Source organism: Pelobates fuscus, chromosome 7, assembly GCF_036172605.1.
Source record: "Pelobates fuscus isolate aPelFus1 chromosome 7, aPelFus1.pri, whole genome shotgun sequence".
NCBI classification, from domain to species: Eukaryota; Metazoa; Chordata; class Amphibia; order Anura; family Pelobatidae; genus Pelobates; species Pelobates fuscus.
The window spans coordinates 122,261,955-122,282,513 of NC_086323.1; the positions used below are offsets into that span (position 1 = coordinate 122,261,955).

General features: G+C 46.3%; 1 protein-coding gene across 1 annotated transcript in view; it reads left to right on the forward strand.

Annotated features, from left to right (window-relative positions):
- Nucleotides 1-20,559, forward strand: part of CFH (complement factor H) — a 1,233,551-nt gene that overhangs the window by 1,124,869 nt on the left and 88,123 nt on the right. Inside the window, exon 13 of the mRNA XM_063428115.1 lies at nt 13,033-13,212. Within this exon, the coding sequence (XP_063284185.1) occupies nt 13,033-13,212 (180 nt within the window). The remainder of the gene's footprint in view (nt 1-13,032; nt 13,213-20,559) is intronic.

Consider the following 20,559-nt stretch of genomic DNA (forward strand, 5'->3'; position numbering starts at 1 on the left):
GACAAACCTAGTCAGTCGTACCGAAGGCACCATCAGCGACATCATACCATTTGTTTTCTTCCTGGAGCATGCCCTGCGAAGAGTGCTGGATCAGGCCGTAGATGAGCGTGAAGAGGAAGAGGAAGAGTTGTGGTCACCATCACCACAACTGTGTCAGTGTGTATCAGGGATTTGACTATCTTTATTCAGATTCCAAAATTACAATTCCAAGAACATGTTATGCACATCATAGAAACAACGTGAACCTCTTTAAAGCCACAAACTTAAGACAAAAAATACGTACACACAATGTCTAAGGGTTTGAAAGAAAATTCTGAATCCTTGCATGTTTACTTTATCGTTTGTTTGATTTTTGTGAACCATATATAAACTACAAGCAGCGTGAAAACTATAAAAACTCAAGGGGCCATGCTGATCAAATTAAATAGTATGCTTTACACAGCGTATAAGGGTGATGTCACAGCACAACGGGAATCTAACAGGGAAAGAGGTGAAAGTCATCCTCCTCCTCCCACGACCACGCCATATCTCCCAAGTGACCCTATGTAGGGGTAACAGTCTCTATTCTGCTCTGTGTCAGTGTGTATCATGGTCTCTGAGGATGGGGAACAGTCTCTATTCTGCTCTGTGTCAGTGTGTATCATGGGCTTTGAGGACAGGTGTCAATCCATACCTGCCAAGTGACCCTATGTAGGGGGAACAGTCTCTATTCTGCTCTGTGTCAGTGTGTATCAGGGGCTTTGAGGACAGGTGTCAATCCATACCTGCCAAGTGACGCTATGTAGGGGGAACAGTCTCTATTCTGCTCTGTGTCAGTGTGTATCAGTGGCTTTGAGGACAGGTGTCAATCCATACACCAAGTGACCCTATGTAGGGGGAACAGTCTCTATTCTGCTCTGTGTCAGTGTGTATCATGGTCTCTGAGGACGGGGAACAGTCTCTATTCTGCTCTGTGTCAGTGTGTATCAGGGGCTTTGAGGGCAGGTGTCAATCCATACCTGCCAAGTGACCCTATGTAGGGGGAACAGTCTCTATTCTGCTCTGTGTCAGTGTGTATCAGGGGCTTTGAGGACAGGTGTCAATCCATACCTGCCAAGTGACCCTATGTAGGGGGAACAGTCTCTATTCTACTCTGTGTCCGTGTGTATCATGGTCTCTGAGGACGGGGAACAGTCTCTATTCCGCTCTGTGTCAGTGTGTATCAGGGGCTTTGAGGACAGGTGTCAATCCATACCTGCCAAGTTACCCTATGTAGGGGGAACAGTCTCTATTCTGCTCTGTGTCAGTGTGTTTCAGGGATCCTTAGGATAGGTGTCAATCCATACCTGCCAAGTGACCCTATGTAGGGGGAACAGTCTCTATTCTGCTCTGTGTCAGTGTGTATCATGGTCTCTGAAGACGGGGAACAGTCTCTATTCTGCTCTGTGTCAGTGTGTATCAGGGGCTTTGAGGACGGGGAACAGTATCTATTCTGCTCTGTGTCAGTGTGTATCATGGTCTCTGAGGACGGGGAACAGTCTCTATTCCGCTCTGTGTCAGTGTGTATCAGGGGCTTTGAGGACAGGTGTCAATCCGTACCTGCCAAGTGACCCTATGTAAGGGGAACAGTCCCTATTCTGCTCTGTGTCAGTGTGTATCAGGGGCTTTGAGGACAGGTGTCAATACATACCTGCCAAGTGACCCTATGTAGGGGGAACAGTCTCTATTCTGCTCTGTGTCAGTGTGTATCAGGGGCTTTGAGGACAGGTGTCAATAAATGCCTGCCAAGTGACCCTATGTAGGGGGAACAGTCTCTATTCTGCTCTGTGTCAGTGTGTATCAGGGGCTTTGAGGACAGGTGTCAATCCATACCTGCCAAGTGACCCTATGTAGGGGTAACAGTCTCTATTCTGCTCTGTGTCAGTGTGTATCATGGTCTCTGAGGATGGGAACATTCTCTATTCTGCTCTGTGTCAGTGTGTATCAGGGGCTTTGAGGACAGGTGTCAATCCATACCTGACAAGTGACCCTATGTAGGGGGAACAGTCTCTATTCTGCTATGTGTCAATGTGTATCAGGGGCTTTGAGGACAGGTGTCAATCCATACCTGCCAAGTGACACTATGTAGGGGTAACAGTCTCTATTCTGCTTTGTGTCAGTGTGTATCATGGTCTCTGAGGACGGGGAACAGTCTCTATTCTGCTCTGTGTCAGAGTGTATCAGGGGCTTTGAGGACAGGTGTCAATCCATACCTGACAAGTGACCCTATGTAGGGGGAACAGTCTCTATTCTGCTCTGTGTCAATGTGTATCAGGGGCTTTGAGGACAGGTGTCAATCCATACCTGCCAAGTGACACTATGTAGGGGTAACAGTCTCTATTCTGCTCTGTGTCAGTGTGTATCATGGTCTCTGAGGACGGGGAACAGTCTCTATTCTGCTCTGTGTCAGAGTGTATCAGGGGCTTTGAGGACAGGTGTCAATACATACCTGCCAAGTGACGCTATGTAGGGGGAACAGTCTCTATTCTGCTCTGTGTCAGTGTGTATCAGTGGCTTTGAGGACAGGTGTCAATCCATACACCAAGTGACCCTATGTAGGGGGAACAGTCTCTATTCTGCTCTGTGTCAGTGTGTATCATGGTCTCTGAGGACGGGGAACAGTCTCTATTCTTCTTTGTGTCATTGTGTATCAGGGGCTTTGCGGGCAGATGTTTCATTCCATACCTGCCAAGTGACCCTATGTAGGGGGAACAGTCTCTATTCTGCTCTGTGTCAGTGTGTATCAGGGGCTTTGAGGACAGGTGTCAATCCATACCTGCCAAGTGACCCTATGTAGGGGGAACAGTCTCTATTCTACTCTGTGTCCGTGTGTATCATGGTCTCTGAGGACGGGGAACAGTCTCTATTCCGCTCTGTGTCAGTGTGTATCAGGGGCTTTGAGGACGGGGAACAGTATCTATTCTGCTCTGTGTCAGTGTGTATCATGGTCTCTGAGGACGGGGAACAGTCTCTATTCCGCTCTGTGTCAGTGTGTATCAGGGGCTTTGAGGACAGGTGTCAATCCGTACCTGCCAAGTGACCCTATGTAAGGGGAACAGTCCCTATTCTGCTCTGTGTCAGTGTGTATCAGGGGCTTTGAGGACAGGTGTCAATACATACCTGCCAAGTGAGCCTATGTAGGGGGAACAGTCTCTATTCTGCTCTGTGTCAGTGTGTATCAGGGGCTTTGAGGACAGGTGTCAATCCATACCTGCCAAGTGACCCTATGTAGGGGTAACAGTCTCTATTCTGCTCTGTGTCAGTGTGTATCATGGTCTCTGAGGATGGGAACAGTCTCTATTCTGCTCTGTGTCAGTGTGTATCAGGGGCTTTGAGGACAGGTGTCAATCCATACCTGACAAGTGACCCTATGTAGGGGGAACAGTCTCTATTCTGCTCTGTGTCAATGTGTATCAGGGGCTTTGAGGACAGGTGTCAATCCATACCTGCCAAGTGACCCTATGTAGGGGGAACAGTCTCTATTCTGCTCTGTGTCAGTGTGTATCAGGGGCTTTGAGGACAGGTGTCAATCCATACCTGCCAATTGACCCTATGTAGGGGGAACAGTCTCTATTCTGCTCTGTGTCAGTGTGTATCATGGTCTCTGAGGACGGGGAACAGTCTCTATTCCGCTCTGTGTCAGTGTGTATCAGGGGCTTTGAGGACAGGTGTCAATCCATACCTGCCAAGTTACCCTATGTAGGGGGAACAGTCTCTATTCTGCTCTGTGTCAGTGTGTTTCAGGGATCCTTAGGATATGTGTCAATCCATACCTGCCAAGTGACCCTATGTAGGGGGAACAGTCTCTATTCTGCTCTGTGTCAGTGAGTATCAGGGGCTTTGAGGACAGGTGTCAATCCATACCTGCCAAGTGACCCTATGTAGGGGGAACAGTCTCTATTCTGCTCTGTGTCAGTGTGTATCAGGGGCTTTGAGGACAGGTGTCAATCCATACCTGCCAAGTGACCCTATGTAGGGGTAACAGTCTCTATTCTGCTCTGTGTCAGTGTGTATCATGGTCTCTGAGGACGGGGAACAGTCTCTATTCTGCTCTGTGTCAGTGTGTATCAGGGGCTTTGAGGACAGGTGTCAATCCATACCTGCCAAGTGACCCTATGTAGGGGGAACAGTCTCTATTCTGCTCTGTGTCAGTGTGTATCAGGGGCTTTGAGGACAGGTGTCAATCAATACCTGCCAAGTGACCCTATGTAGGGGGAACAGTCTCTATTCTGCTCTGTGTCAGTGTGTATCAGGGGCTTTGAGGACAGGTGTCAATACATACCTGCCAAGTGCCCCTATGTAGGGGGAACATTCTCTATTCTGCTCTGTGTCAGTGTGTATCAGGGGCTTTGAGGACAGGTGTCAATCCATACCTGCCAAGTGACCCTATGTAGGGGGAACAGTCTCTATTCTGCTCTGTGTCAGTGTGTATCATGGTCTCTGAGGACGGGGAACAGTCTCTATTCCGCTCTGTGTCAGTGTGTATCAGGGGCTTTGAGGACAGGTGTCAATCCATACCTGCCAAGTTACCCTATGTAGGGGGAACAGTCTCTATTCTGCTCTGTGTCAGTGTGTTTCAGGGATCCTTAGGATAGGTGTCAATCCATACCTGCCAAGTGACCCTATGTAGGGGGAACAGTCTCTATTCTGCTCTGTGTCAGTGTGTATCATGGTCTCTGAGGACGGGGAACAGTCTCTATTCTGCTCTGTGTCAGTGTGTATCAGGGGCTTTGAGAACGGGGAACAGTATCTATTCTGCTCTGTGTCAGTGTGTATCATGGTCTCTGAGGACGGGGAACAGTCTCTATTCCGCTCTGTGTCAGTGTGTATCAGGGGCTTTGAGGACAGGTGTCAATACATACCTGCCAAGTGACCCTATGTAGGGGGAACAGTCTCTATTCTGCTCTGTGTCAGTGTGTATCAGGGGCTTTGAGGACAGGTGTCAATTATTACCTGCCAAGTGACCCTATGTAGGGGGAACAGTCTCTATTCTGCTCTGTGTCAGTGTGTATCAGGGGCTTTGAGGACAGGTGTTAATCCATACCTGCCAAGTGACCCTATGTAGGGGTAACAGTCTCTATTCTGCTCTGTGTCAGTGTGTATCATGGTCTCTGAGGATGGGAACATTCTCTATTCTGCTCTGTGTCAGTGTGTATCAGGGGCTTTGAGGACAGGTGTCAATCCATACCTGACAAGTGACCCTATGTAGGGGGAACAGTCTCTATTCTGCTCTGTGTCAATGTGTATCAGGGGCTTTGAGGACAGGTGTCAATCCATACCTGCCAAGTGACACTATGTAGGGGTAACAGTCTCTATTCTGCTCTGTGTCAGTGTGTATCATGGTCTCTGAGGACGGGGAACAGTCTCTATTCTGCTCTGTGTCAGAGTGTATCAGGGGCTTTGAGGACAGGTGTCAATCCATACCTGACAAGTGACCCTATGTAGGGGGAACAGTCTCTATTCTGCTCTGTGTCAATGTGTATCAGGGGCTTTGAGGACAGGTGTCAATCCATACCTGCCAAGTGACACTATGTAGGGGTAACAGTCTCTATTCTGCTCTGTGTCAGTGTGTATCATGGTCTCTGAAGACGGGGAACAGTCTCTATTCTGCTCTGTGTCAGTGTGTATCAGGGGCTTTGAGGACGGGGAACAGTATCTATTCTGCTCTGTGTCAGTGTGTATCATGGTCTCTGAGGACGGGGAACAGTCTCTATTCCGCTCTGTGTCAGTGTGTATCAGGGGCTTTGAGGACAGGTGTCAATCCGTACCTGCCAAGTGACCCTATGTAAGGGGAACAGTCCCTATTCTGCTCTGTGTCAGTGTGTATCAGGGGCTTTGAGGACAGGTGTCAATACATACCTGCCAAGTGACCCTATGTAGGGGGAACAGTCTCTATTCTGCTCTGTGTCAGTGTGTATCAGGGGCTTTGAGGACAGGTGTCAATAAATGCCTGCCAAGTGACCCTATGTAGGGGGAACAGTCTCTATTCTGCTCTGTGTCAGTGTGTATCAGGGGCTTTGAGGACAGGTGTCAATCCATACCTGCCAAGTGACCCTATGTAGGGGTAACAGTCTCTATTCTGCTCTGTGTCAGTGTGTATCATGGTCTCTGAGGATGGGAACATTCTCTATTCTGCTCTGTGTCAGTGTGTATCAGGGGCTTTGAGGACAGGTGTCAATCCATACCTGACAAGTGACCCTATGTAGGGGGAACAGTCTCTATTCTGCTCTGTGTCAATGTGTATCAGGGGCTTTGAGGACAGGTGTCAATCCATACCTGCCAAGTGACACTATGTAGGGGTAACAGTCTCTATTCTGCTCTGTGTCAGTGTGTATCATGGTCTCTGAGGACGGGGAACAGTCTCTATTCTGCTATGTGTCAGAGTGTATCAGGGGCTTTGAGGACAGGTGTCAATCCATACCTGACAAGTGACCCTATGTAGGGGGAACAGTCTCTATTCTGCTCTGTGTCAATGTGTATCAGGGGCTTTGAGGACAGGTGTCAATCCATACCTGCCAAGTGACACTATGTAGGGGTAACAGTCTCTATTCTGCTCTGTGTCAGTGTGTATCATGGTCTCTGAGGACGGGGAACAGTCTCTATTCTGCTCTGTGTCAGAGTGTATCAGGGGCTTTGAGGACAGGTGTCAATACATACCTGCCAAGTGACGCTATGTAGGGGGAACAGTCTCTATTCTGCTCTGTGTCAGTGTGTATCAGTGGCTTTGAGGACAGGTGTCAATCCATACACCAAGTGACCCTATGTAGGGGGAACAGTCTCTATTCTGCTCTGTGTCAGTGTGTATCATGGTCTCTGAGGACGGGGAACAGTCTCTATTCTTCTTTGTGTCATTGTGTATCAGGGGCTTTGCGGGCAGATGTTTCATTCCATACCTGCCAAGTGACCCTATGTAGGGGGAACAGTCTCTATTCTGCTCTGTGTCAGTGTGTATCAGGGGCTTTGAGGACAGGTGTCAATCCATACCTGCCAAGTGACCCTATGTAGGGGGAACAGTCTCTATTCTACTCTGTGTCCGTGTGTATCATGGTCTCTGAGGACGGGGAACAGTCTCTATTCCGCTCTGTGTCAGTGTGTATCAGGGGCTTTGAGGACGGGGAACAGTATCTATTCTGCTCTGTGTCAGTGTGTATCATGGTCTCTGAGGACGGGGAACAGTCTCTATTCCGCTCTGTGTCAGTGTGTATCAGGGGCTTTGAGGACAGGTGTCAATCCGTACCTGCCAAGTGACCCTATGTAAGGGGAACAGTCCCTATTCTGCTCTGTGTCAGTGTGTATCAGGGGCTTTGAGGACAGGTGTCAATACATACCTGCCAAGTGACCCTATGTAGGGGGAACAGTCTCTATTCTGCTCTGTGTCAGTGTGTATCAGGGGCTTTGAGGACAGGTGTCAATCCATACCTGCCAAGTGACCCTATGTAGGGGTAACAGTCTCTATTCTGCTCTGTGTCAGTGTGTATCATGGTCTCTGAGGATGGGAACAGTCTCTATTCTGCTCTGTGTCAGTGTGTATCAGGGGCTTTGAGGACAGGTGTCAATCCATACCTGACAAGTGACCCTATGTAGGGGGAACAGTCTCTATTCTGCTCTGTGTCAATGTGTATCAGGGGCTTTGAGGACAGGTGTCAATCCATACCTGCCAAGTGACCCTATGTAGGGGGAACAGTCTCTATTCTGCTCTGTGTCAGTGTGTATCAGGGGCTTTGAGGACAGGTGTCAATCCATACCTGCCAAGTGACCCTATGTAGGGGGAACAGTCTCTATTCTGCTCTGTGTCAGTGTGTATCATGGTCTCTGAGGACGGGGAACAGTCTCTATTCCGCTCTGTGTCAGTGTGTATCAGGGGCTTTGAGGACAGGTGTCAATCCATACCTGCCAAGTTACCCTATGTAGGGGGAACAGTCTCTATTCTGCTCTGTGTCAGTGTGTTTCAGGGATCCTTAGGATAGGTGTCAATCCATACCTGCCAAGTGACCCTATGTAGGGGGAACAGTCTCTATTCTGCTCTGTGTCAGTGAGTATCAGGGGCTTTGAGGACAGGTGTCAATCCATACCTGCCAAGTGACCCTATGTAGGGGGAACAGTCTCTATTCTGCTCTGTGTCAGTGTGTATCAGGGGCTTTGAGGACAGGTGTCAATCCATACCTGCCAAGTGACCCTATGTAGGGGTAACAGTCTCTATTCTGCTCTGTGTCAGTGTGTATCATGGTCTCTGAGGACGGGGAACAGTCTCTATTCTGCTCTGTGTCAGTGTGTATCAGGGGCTTTGAGGACAGGTGTCAATCCATACCTGCCAAGTGACCCTATGTAGGGGGAACAGTCTCTATTCTGCTCTGTGTCAGTGTGTATCAGGGGCTTTGAGGACAGGTGTCAATCCATACCTGCCAAGTGACCCTATGTAGGGGGAACAGTCTCTATTCTGCTCTGTGTCAGTGTGTATCAGGGGCTTTGAGGACAGGTGTCAATACATACCTGCCAAGTGCCCCTATGTAGGGGGAACATTCTCTATTCTGCTCTGTGTCAGTGTGTATCAGGGGCTTTGAGGACAGGTGTCAATCCATACCTGCCAAGTGACCCTATGTAGGGGGAACAGTCTCTATTCTGCTCTGTGTCAGTGTGTATCATGGTCTCTGAGGACGGGGAACAGTCTCTATTCCGCTCTGTGTCAGTGTGTATCAGGGGCTTTGAGGACAGGTGTCAATCCATACCTGCCAAGTTACCCTATGTAGGGGGAACAGTCTCTATTCTGCTCTGTGTCAGTGTGTTTCAGGGATCCTTAGGATAGGTGTCAATCCATACCTGCCAAGTGACCCTATGTAGGGGGAACAGTCTCTATTCTGCTCTGTGTCAGTGTGTATCATGGTCTCTGAGGACGGGGAACAGTCTCTATTCTGCTCTGTGTCAGTGTGTATCAGGGGCTTTGAGAACGGGGAACAGTATCTATTCTGCTCTGTGTCAGTGTGTATCATGGTCTCTGAGGACGGGGAACAGTCTCTATTCCGCTCTGTGTCAGTGTGTATCAGGGGCTTTGAGGACAGGTGTCAATACATACCTGCCAAGTGACCCTATGTAGGGGGAACAGTCTCTATTCTGCTCTGTGTCAGTGTGTATCAGGGGCTTTGAGGACAGGTGTCAATTATTACCTGCCAAGTGACCCTATGTAGGGGGAACAGTCTCTATTCTGCTCTGTGTCAGTGTGTATCAGGGGCTTTGAGGACAGGTGTCAATCCATACCTGCCAAGTGACCCTATGTAGGGGTAACAGTCTCTATTCTGCTCTGTGTCAGTGTGTATCAGGGGCTTTGAGGACAGGTGTCAATCCATACCTGCCAAGTGACCCTATGTAGGGGGAACAGTCTCTATTCTGCTCTGTGTCAGTGTGTATCAGGGGCTTTGAGGACAGGTGTCAATCCATACCTGCCAAGTGACCCTATGTAGGGGGAACAGTCTCTATTCTGCTCTGTGTCAGTGTGTATCAGGGGCTTTGAGGACAGGTGTCAATCCATACCTGCCAAGTGACCCTATGTAGGGGGGACAGTCTCTATTCTGCTCTGTGTCAGTGTGTATCAGGGGCTTTGAGGACAGGTGTCAATCCATACCTGCCAAGTGACCCTATGTAGGGGGAACAGTCTCTATTCTGCTCTGTGTCAGTGTGTATCAGGGGCTTTGAGGACAGGTGTCAATAAATACCTGCCAAGTGACCCTATGTAGGAGGAACAGTCTCTATTCTGCTCTGTGTCAGTGTGTATCAGGGGCTTTGAGGACAGGTGTCAATACATACCTGCCAAGTGACCCTATGTAGGGGGAACAGTCTCTATTCCTCTCTGTGTCAGTGTGTATCAGGGGCTTTGAGGACAGGTGTCAATCCATACCTGCCAAGTGACCCTATGTAGGGGGAACAGTCTTTATTCTGCTCTGTGTCAGTGTGTATCATGGTCTCTGAGGACGGGGAACAGTCTCTATTCCGCTCTGTGTCAGTGTGGATCAGTAGCTTTGAGGACAGGTGTCAATCCATACCTGCCAAGTGACCCTATGTAGGGGGAACAGTCTCTATTCTGCTCTGTGTCAATGTGTATCAGGGGCTTTGAGGACAGGTGTCAATCCATACCTGCCAAGTGACCCTATGTAGGGGGAACAGTCTCTATTCTGCTCTGTGTCAGTGTGTATCAGTGGCTTTGAGGACAGGTGTCAATCCATACCTGCCAAGTGACCCTATGTAGGGGGAACAGTCTCTATACTGTTCTGTGTTAGTGTGTATCATGGTCTCTGAGGACGGGGAACAGTCTCTTTTCTGCTCTGTGTCAGTGTGTATCAGGGGCTTTGAGGACAGGTGTCAATCCATACCTGCCAAGTGACCCTATGTAGGGGGAACAGTCTCTATTCTGCTCTGTGTCAGTGTGTATCAGGGGCTTTGAGGACAGGTGTCAATCCATACCTGCCAAGTGACCCTATGTAGGGGAAACAGTCTCTATTCTGCTCTGTGTCAGTGTGTATCCGGGGCTTTGAGGACAGGTGTCAATACATACCTGCCAAGTGACCCTATGTAGGGGGAACAGTCTCTATTCTGCTCTGTGTCAGTGTGTATCAGGGGCTTTGAGGACGGGGAACAGTCTCTATTCCGCTCTGTGTCAGTGTGTATCAGGGGCTTTGAGGACAGGTGTCAATCCATACCTGCCAAGTGACCCTATGTAGGGGGAACAGTCTCTATTCTGCTCTGTGTCAGTGTGTATCAGGGGCTTTGAGGACAGGTGTCAATCCATACCTGCCAAGTGACCCTATGTAGGGGGAACAGTCTCTATTCTGCTCTGTGTCAGTGTGTATCAGGGGCTTTGAGGACAGGTGTCAATCCATACCTGCCAAGTGACCCTATGTAGGGGAAACAGTCTCTATTCTGCTCTGTGTCAGTGTGTATCAGGGGCTTTGAGGACAGGTGTCAATACATACCTGCCAAGTGACCCTATGTAGGGGGAACAGTCTCTATTCTGCTCTGTGTCAGTGTGTATCATGGTCTCTGAGGACGGGGAACAGTCTCTATTCCGCTCTGTGTCAGTGTGTATCAGGGGCTTTGAGGACAGGTGTCAATCCATACCTGCCAAGTGACCCTATGTAAGGGGAACAGTCCCTATTCTGCTCTGTGTCAGTGTGTATCAGGGTCTCTGAGGACAGGTGTCAATCCATATGTCAAGGTGTCAATATGTCATATGTCAGGTGTCAATCCATATCCATTGTGATTTATTAGGTGATTGTTAGGTGATTTCTGCCCTTTAAGGATTAAAACCAGACTCTGCATCAACTGTGTAATTTTCCATGGGAGTTTTGCCATGGATCCCCCTCCGGCATGCCACAGTCAAGGTGTTAGTCCCCTTAAAACAACTTTTCCATCACTTTTGTGGCCAGAAACAGTCCCTGTGGGTTTTAAAATTCGCCTGCCCATTGAAGTCAATGGCGGTTCGCCCGGTTCGCCGGTTTGCGAACGTTTGCGGAAGTTCCCGTTCTCCGTTCGAGAACCGAAAATTTCGTGTTCACGACATCACTATCCCCCAAGCTTCCACAGTAGGGGCTATGATAACATTCATGGGGGAGGATATAATTAGGTGCTTCCTCCTTTATTATTACTATTAGGATCCCCACCCATTACCAATGGCTGTCCAGTTGCTAGTTTTAAATGTTTAGGAGATATGTCTCCAGGTAGGGGGGAGCATAAGGAGGTCCAAACCTCCATTCTAGTAATTACAGGGTCTAATTGATTCCATAGACCATTTTTTTTATTTATTTTTGAAAACTTTTTTTAAGTGGCGGCTGGCTTGCAGTCTTTGACAACCAGTCTTTTTAACCATTTGTCTGCAAGCAGTTAGAGCTGCCAGTCAGCAAATATTTTGAATTTTATTTCAAATCCAGGCCTGGATTTGAAGCCTTTGGTCCAGATTTCAGCTGTCAGACTTAAATTGCAAAATTCCGTCATTGGTAAATTGCACGGACAATGTCCGTATTTTAAACTCCGAATGATCCCATATACAGTCAGATAGTTTTGCCCAATTTGATACGAATGCACTTTAGTGAACTACCCACATGTTCATTTTTTTTTCTATATGTAATTGAGAAGTTGGCTAAGAATTAAAGGAGCACTTATACATGCTTTCCTATGGGGTAAGTACTAATGCAAGCATCAGCCGGCGTGGGGAGAGGAGGCAGAGCCCGAATCAGCACAGAGGAACATCGGCCCTGGACTCAGGTAAGTGACAGAGAAGGGGTTTTAACGTCACGGGGCACGTCGGAGTGGGGCACTTTGGGAGCTATCGTGCCAGGAAAACAACTTTGTTTTCTTGACACTATAGTTTCCCTTTATGAAAGCTGTACTACATTAAAGCCAATAATTCTTTGTTCTACATTTTTAGGTCTTACAGAAACACTCTAAGCACTAAAACAACTTTAACTTAATGAAGTGGTCTTGGTATATAGACCATGACCCTGCAGTCTCACTGCTCACCAGACTGTATAGCGTGATTTGTTTACATCAGAGAATCTAATTTCCTGCTCTGTTAAGTTAACTTTAATTATAATCAGGAGGCTGATGCGGGCTCTAGCAGGTAATTAACAAAACAGAAACATCTACTTACATGTGATCATCCATGAGGCAGTTGCAGGCTCTAGCATGCTATTGCAGAGCACGGGATAAAACATTCTAAATGAAACACTCTGTACAATATGGGAACCAAAAAATAAAAATAGCATATTTTTCTGGAAGTGTGTAGGGAGACTGTGCGAGTTTCAGCTAGTAGTGGTATGTCTTGGGCTGCATAAAAAAAGTGAATGAACTTCTAAATTTTAGACAATTGAGCAGTGCGACCGAAGGTGCATGATCTATACCCAAAGACCACCTCATTAAAATTAAGTTGTTTTGATGCTTAGAAGGTACATTTGAATTTTACAATTAGTATAGTTTTATATTGAATTCAATAGTGAGTGAATATTGTTTGGGGCTTTTTTTTACTTTCAGAAATAAAGTGCACCCTTCCAAGATTCCAAGAAAGTAATCTGGTCAAGAAACCCAACCAGCTTGTTTTCAAAGTTAATGAGGAAGTATCATTGTCCTGTCACAAAAACTTATTTTTAAATGGAGCAAATCGTATCCGTTGTACTTCTGATGGCTGGGTTCCAACTTTACCAGTTTGTCAAAGTGAGTAATTGTTCCTTTTCTTGTTCATGGAATGATTGGATGCAGTAAGAGTTTGAGCAGCTGACAAGTGTTTTCATTCTCCTGCTGTATTTGGCAACAGATCTCAAGGGATACAAATATAGCTGACTGAACTAGCCACTTAAACGTTTAAAACATACCATAAATAATCATCTACAAGTTGCTGCCCAAGGCACAGCAACATTTTAACATCACACATCATGTATTAAAAGTTATTCATACTACATGGCACATCCTACTTGGCTTCAATATCCTCAACCTGATCCTAGATCTTTGTCAATTTCTTACCTGGTACTGCCTCTTATCTGGTACTGCCGGTGACAAGTCTCTGCTATGGCTGGCTGCAATATGTACCTGGCTTCTGCAGAGCTGCAGTTCTGGATCCTATCCTCCAGTTATTCAATGACTGAGAGTGTCTGCAAACCGATCTCAGCCAAATGCCTGCTATTCTGTGCATAAAAATACACATATTTGAAATTAGTTATATTAGATGGTGCCCCATCTCCGGCATCAGAGGGGGTTAATCTTCCTATGTGCAGCATTTCATAGTGTCTCCAGACTCCAGATAAACTATATGGACAACAGTATTACACTATATGGACACCTGATCATTACATCAACTGGGACTTTTTTGCCATTGCATTCTAAATACACAGACCTTTATATGTAGTTGGTCCCCTCCTTTTGGGAAGGCTTCCACAGGGATTTGTACTGTTTCTTTGGGAATTTTTTCCCATTCATCCTGTAGAGCATTTGTGAGGTCAGGCACTGATGCTGAATAAAAAGACATGGCTCGTAAGCTCCATACAAGTTCATCCCAAAGGTCTCCGAATGGAATGAGGTCAGGGCTCTGTGCGAGCCAGTCAAGTTCTTCCCTACCAAACTTATCCAACCATGTCTTTATGGAACTTGCTTTGTGCAATGGGTCACAGTCATGCTGCAATAGAATTGCCCAAAATGTATTACAATTTCCCTTCACTGGAAACAAGGGGCCTAGCCCAACCCCTAAAAAGCAGCCCAACCCCTAAAAAGCAGCCCAACACCATTATTTCTCATCCACCAAACTTTACAGTTGGCACACATACATACAGCTGCTCAGCCATGAAAACCCATCCCATTAAGCTCCCGATGCACAGTTTTTGTGCTGACAGTAATTCCAGTGGAAGTTTGGTACTCTTCAGCTATGGAATCAGCAGAGGGTTGGTGACTTTTACACATTAGGGGTATGCGAGCTGTGCGGCCACACAGGGCGCCATGGAGCAGGGGGCGCCCTGCGGCCGACACAGCTCACACATGGCCGGCCTGAATTTTATAAATAAATTGCGGGGGAGGAGGGGGGAGCTTACCGTATGGCGGGGGCGGAGCTAAAAGCACCGGATAACTCCTGCAGGGGAAGCAGGAAGGAGTCCCTGCTTCCCCACCAAACAGTCTCCAGGAGCTGCACTGCCTCCACAGGTAACTGTGTGATTGTCAGTGAAAGTGTGACTGTCTGCCTGTGTGTGTATGACTGCCTGTGTGTGTGCGTGTGTCTGTCTGCCTGTGTGTGTGTGTGTATGTGTGTATGACTGCTTGTGTGTGTGTGTGTCTGTGTGACTGCCTGTGTGTGCCTGTGTCTGTGTGACTGTCTGCCTGTGCGTGCCTGTGTGTATGATTGCCTGTGTGTGTGTGACTGTGTGTATGGCTGACTGTGTGTGTATGACTGTCTGCCTGTGTGTGTGTGTGTGTCTGTGTGTATGACTGTCTGCCTGTGTGTGTCTGTGTGTGTGACTGCCTCTGTGTGTGTGTGTGTGTGTGTGTGTGTGTGTGTGTATGACTGTCTGCCTGTGTGTGTGCATAACTGCCTGTGTGTGTGTGTCTGTGTGTATAACTGTCTGCCTTTGTGTGTGCATGACTGCTTGTGTGTGCATGACTGCCTGTGTGTGTGCATGACTGCCTGTGTATGTGCATGACTGCCTGTGTGTCTGTGTGTATGTATGACTGTCTGCCTGTGTGTGTTTTTTTGGCTGTCTGCCTGTGTGTGTGACTGCCTGCCTGTGTGTGTGTGTGTGTGGATGTCTCCCTGTGTGTGTATGGCCGTCTGACTCTGTGTGTGTGTGTGTGTGTGTGTGTGTGTGTGTGGCTGTCTGCATGTAAGTCTGTGTGTGTGTGTGTGTGTGTGGCTGTCTGTGTGTGTGTGGCTGTCTGCATGTAAGTGTGTGTGTAAAACTGTATGTGTGGCTGCCTGTGTATGTGTGTGGCTGTCTGCCTGTAATTGTGTGTAAGTGTGTTTATCTACCTGTAACTGTGTATGTGTGTTACTGCCTGTACCTGTGTGTTTCTGTCTGATCCTGTGTATGTGACTATCTGCCTGCGACTGTGTGCATGTGGTGGATTTGACAGTGTATATGTATAACTGTGTGCATCTGACTGTGTGCACATAACTCTGCAAAAATATACACCTGCATTCACACACAGGCTTAAATGCATGTTTTTATCTGAATTAAATAACCATCACACACAGCCAATAAACTAAGCACAAATATCACATACAACCAATACACACATATCACACACTGTTAATACATCCATTACAAATATCACACACAGCCAGGGCTGCCATCAGAAATTTTGGGGCCCCTGACAAAGCACAAGGTCTGCCCCCCCCCCCCCCTCCCTCCCGGGCCCGCCCACTCCCTACCTAGTCCGTTGACAATGATGCAGGACTGAATGTGGTGTGTATGGTGGAAGTAAATTAGAATGTGTGTAATGGATGTAGTGTTTGTGTGTATTAGATACTGTTTGTGCAGTGAATGCAGAGTGTGTGTTTGTGTAGCGGATGCAGTGTGTATAGTGAACATAGAGTGTGTTTGAGTAGTGGATGTAGTGTGTGTTTGTGTAGTGGATGTATTGTTTGTATGTACTATATGAAATGTGTTTAGTGGATGTAGTGTGTGTATTAGACGCAGTGTCTGTGTATAGTGAATGCAGAGTGTTTCAATTTATGGTGGATGTAGTGTGTGTATTAGACGCAGTGTCTGTGTATAGTGAATGCAGAGTGTTTCAATTTATGGTGGATGTAGTGTGTGTACTGTGAATACAGGATGTTTGTGTAGTGGATGCTGTGTGTACAGTTAATGCAGAGTGTATGTTAGTGTAGTGAATGCAGAGTGTGTGTCAGTATAGTGAATCCAGAGTGTGTGCATAGTTTAGTGAATGCAGAGTGTGTGTTAGTGTGTAATAAATGCAGAGTGTGTGTTAGTGTGTAATAAATGCAGAGTGTGTGTTAGGGTGTAATAAATGCAGAGTGTGTGTTAGGGTGTAGTGAATGCAGAGTGTGTCAGTGTAATGAATGTAGTGTGTGTAAATTTGTAGTGAATGCAGAGTGTGTGTTAATGTGTAGCGGATGCAGAGTGTGTGTTAATGTGTAGCGGATGCAGAGTGTGTGTTAGTGTAGTGAATGCAGAGTGTGTGTCAGTATAGTGGATGCAGTGAGTGTGTTAGTGTGTAGTGTATGCAGAGTGCATGTTGTATTAGTGAATGCAGTGTGTGTATTGTATTAGTGTATGCAGTGTGTGTGTGTTAGTGTATGCAGTGTGTGTGTGTTGTATTCGTGTATGCAGTGTGTGTTGTGTCAGTGTTTGCAGAGTGTGTGTTGTGTCAGTGTTGGCAGAGTGTGTGTTGTGTCAGTGTTGGCAGAGTGTGTGTTGTGTCAGTGTATGCAGAGTGTGTTGTGTCAGTGTATGCAGAGTGTGTTGTATTAGTGTATGCAGTGTGTGTTGTGTTAGTGTATGCAGAGTGTGTGTTGTGTCAGTGTATGCAGTGTGTGTGTTGTGTCAGTGTATGCAGTGTGTGTGTGCAGGGCCGTCTTTAATAACGACTGGACCCTGGGCAAGCGCTTGCTTGGGCCCCCTGGGCCCTGCCGCTGTCGCCCCTCACTCCCTGGTATGCAATCACGGCATCCATCCCAATGCAGTGGCGGCATTAAATAGAATGAATTTTATTGGGACACCCAATTGCAAGATTGGACTAAAGGTAGAACCCCATCTGTCGTGCAACTCCAACAATGCTTTGACAGGTGGGGCTCTACCAATTTCCCATGCTTGCAGGGTTGTATTTAGCACTGTTTTGTGTGTTTGAATGTAAGCATGTGTTTGTATGAAGTATGTTTGTGTTAATGTGTTTGTATGTGGTACTGCAGTTTGAATGCAAGTGTGCATTTATGTGTAGTGTTTGTTTTTGAATGTAGGAGTGTGTTTGTATGTAGTGTTGAAGTTTGAATGGAGGGGTGTATTTGTATATAAAGCTGCGGCTCAGATGCACAGGTACATACTCTGACACACAAGCAGATACACAGATACATACACTGACTACATACAGATAAGCAGGCACATACACTGACAGACATACTGACACACAGGTACATATATATTGACACACACAGACACATACACTGGTAGACGTACTGACAGACACACACAGGCTCATATACAGACATACTGACACACACACTGATCAACATACTGACACACATACACTGACAAATACTGATACCCACACACAGGCACATACACTGACCGAGATACTGACACACACACACACACACACTGACAGACACATTGACACCCATATACACTGAGAAATACTGACACACATCCAGGCACATATACTGACACACACAGACACATACAGAGACTGACACATGCATGCACTGACAGACATACTGACACACACAGACATACTGACACACACAAATATTTTGACACACAGATAGACCTACTGACACACACAGATATATTGACACACAGACACACAGACAAACAGACATACTGACACACAGACAAACAGACATATACAGACACACAGACAGATATATTGACACACAGACAAACAGACATACTGACACACAGACATACTGACACACATGTAAAATGTACATTTTTAAACCCACCCTCCAGTTTCCTACCTTTTGCTGGAGGGTGGATTCCCTGGGGTCCAGTGTGGTGCCTGAGGATGATGGGAGTGAGGATCCCCCATCCTCACTCCCTCCCAGCCGGCTGCCGGAAAGCAAGGGGCCCGGTCGTGGGGGGAAAGAGCGCCCGACCGGGCCCCTGCTGATACAAGCCCTCCGGGTGGCCCTAAGTGCATGGGCCACCCGGTCCTATCACAGCACCACAGTTTAATTACTGAGCTATGCAGATAAACCTATTTTTCACAAATGTTTGTAAATGAAGACTGCATGGCTAGGTGCTTGATTCTATACATCATTGGCAATGGGTCTGATTGAAATACCTCAATGCAATAATTAAGAGGTGTGTCCCGATACTTTTGTCCATATAGTGTATCATGACCATTTCAAATAACTTATTTGGTCATGGTGTGCGGAGAAACCCTTTAATTAACATTTTTAAAAGTACACCTTCAAAGCAAAATAAAGACTTTAGTACTTTCTTCCAACAATCCTAATTATAAATAATCATTAAATATCAAAAAGATGGGGCATATTAAGTCCAAACTTGATTTTAAGAACATGTGAAGCAAGTACCTGAAGAGGTGAAGGATGTGATCATCACGTAAATGTCACAAAAGAGAGAAATAAAAATAATGGAAAATAAATGGAAAAAGAAAAAAGAAAGAAAGAGAAACACCCACAATTGTGAAATGTATAAAATGAATTAGAACTATACAGACTTCTACAAAACACAGATTTTAAACATAATTATCATTTACTTGCTTTTTGCAATTGACAACTAAAAAACAAACTCGTTTTCCTGGCACTAGTGTCCTGAGGGTGCCTCTACCCTCAGGGTCCTACTCCCGCTGCGCTGAAGGGGGAGGTAGGGGTTAATCCCTTACCTTTTTTCCAGGTCTGGGCTCCCTCTCCTCCCTCTTCTGATGTCATCGGCTGAATGCGCATGCGCGGCAAGAGCCAGGCGCGCATTCAGCCAGTCCATAGGAAAACATTCTCAATGCTTTTCTATGGACACTGGCGTCTTCTCACTGTGAGAAGATTAACCCAAATGTAAACATAGCAGTTTCTCTGAAACTGCTATGTTTACAGCAGAAAGGTTTAATCCTAGATGGACCTGGCACCCAGACCACTTCATTGAACTGCCTATAGTGGTCCTTTAACCTCGGTGTGGGCCCCCACCTGAGGTAAAAAGTCCATTGCCGTGGCAGGGGATAAGACGGGTAAACAATGAGGTGAAACTTCAGATAAAATACTAGCTGTAGATGCTGAGCGCTCAGCCGTGGAAGATAACCCAACCACTAGCAGCTGATGGAAGTCACAGGAACAAAGGTGAAGTTTTGGCTTCTTCTTTAATCTACTTTTTTCAGTCCTAAAAAGGTCAAAAAACATAAGAAACACAACTATTAAAAATAAGTTTAAAAAAAAAAAAGAATCAAAATGAAAATGCTTCGAAAAGATTTACATAAAAACTATTACATCGACACAAATTATTTTGCCCATGGAAAGTTCTGAACTTACTGGCAATTTAAGACACGGAAGGTCTTTATAAAGGTCTTTGTACTCTGAGTCATAGTGTGCTGAATTGTTGTCAAATTATGCTAGCGCTGACAGTGGGCAAATTGACTGGACTTTTATATATGGGTCCAGCTGTTCCCAAACTCAAATTTTAACTTTCAGAACAAGCTGAAATCTGGATCTGATTCAGTCTCGCTCTGAACATGTTTTGCAAAAAACAAACGTTGTTAACCAAGTCTGGATTCTACAGTCTTCATTTCATCAGACTAGACAATCTTGCTTTGAGCAATCTGAGAGTCCTTTAGGTGCTTTTTTTTTGCAAATTCTAAGTGGACTCTAATGTGTCTTGCAGTGAGAACAAAGCTTCCATCTAGTCAGCCTGCCAGATTGGTGGAGTGCTCCAGAGATGGTTGTTCTTCCTCAAGTTGCTCTCATCTTCACAAGTTATCTCTGTAGCTCACCCAGAGTGACCTTTGGGTTCTTGATCACCTCTCTTACCAAGGCCTTTCTACCCCTACTGCTCAGGCAGCCAACTCTAGGAAGAGTATTGGTTGTTCCAAACTTATTCAATTTAAGAATTATGGAGGTTACTGTGCTATTGGGAACCTTCAATGCCGCTTATTTTTTGTAACTTCCCCATATCTTTATTTATATCTATTTCTATAACCCAGGAATCATGCACTCAGAACTTCAAATTAAGTCAAATGCCCCTGTGTTTTCTACAGCGTAGCATATACTCCAAAGTGCCATTTGATGTTTTGGTTCAATCCAGGGTCCTTTATCAACAATTATGTTTTCTTGTCGGATGTACCTAGTACGCCCATGGTCATTAAGGGGATATACAAAGATATAGATAGATATAAAAA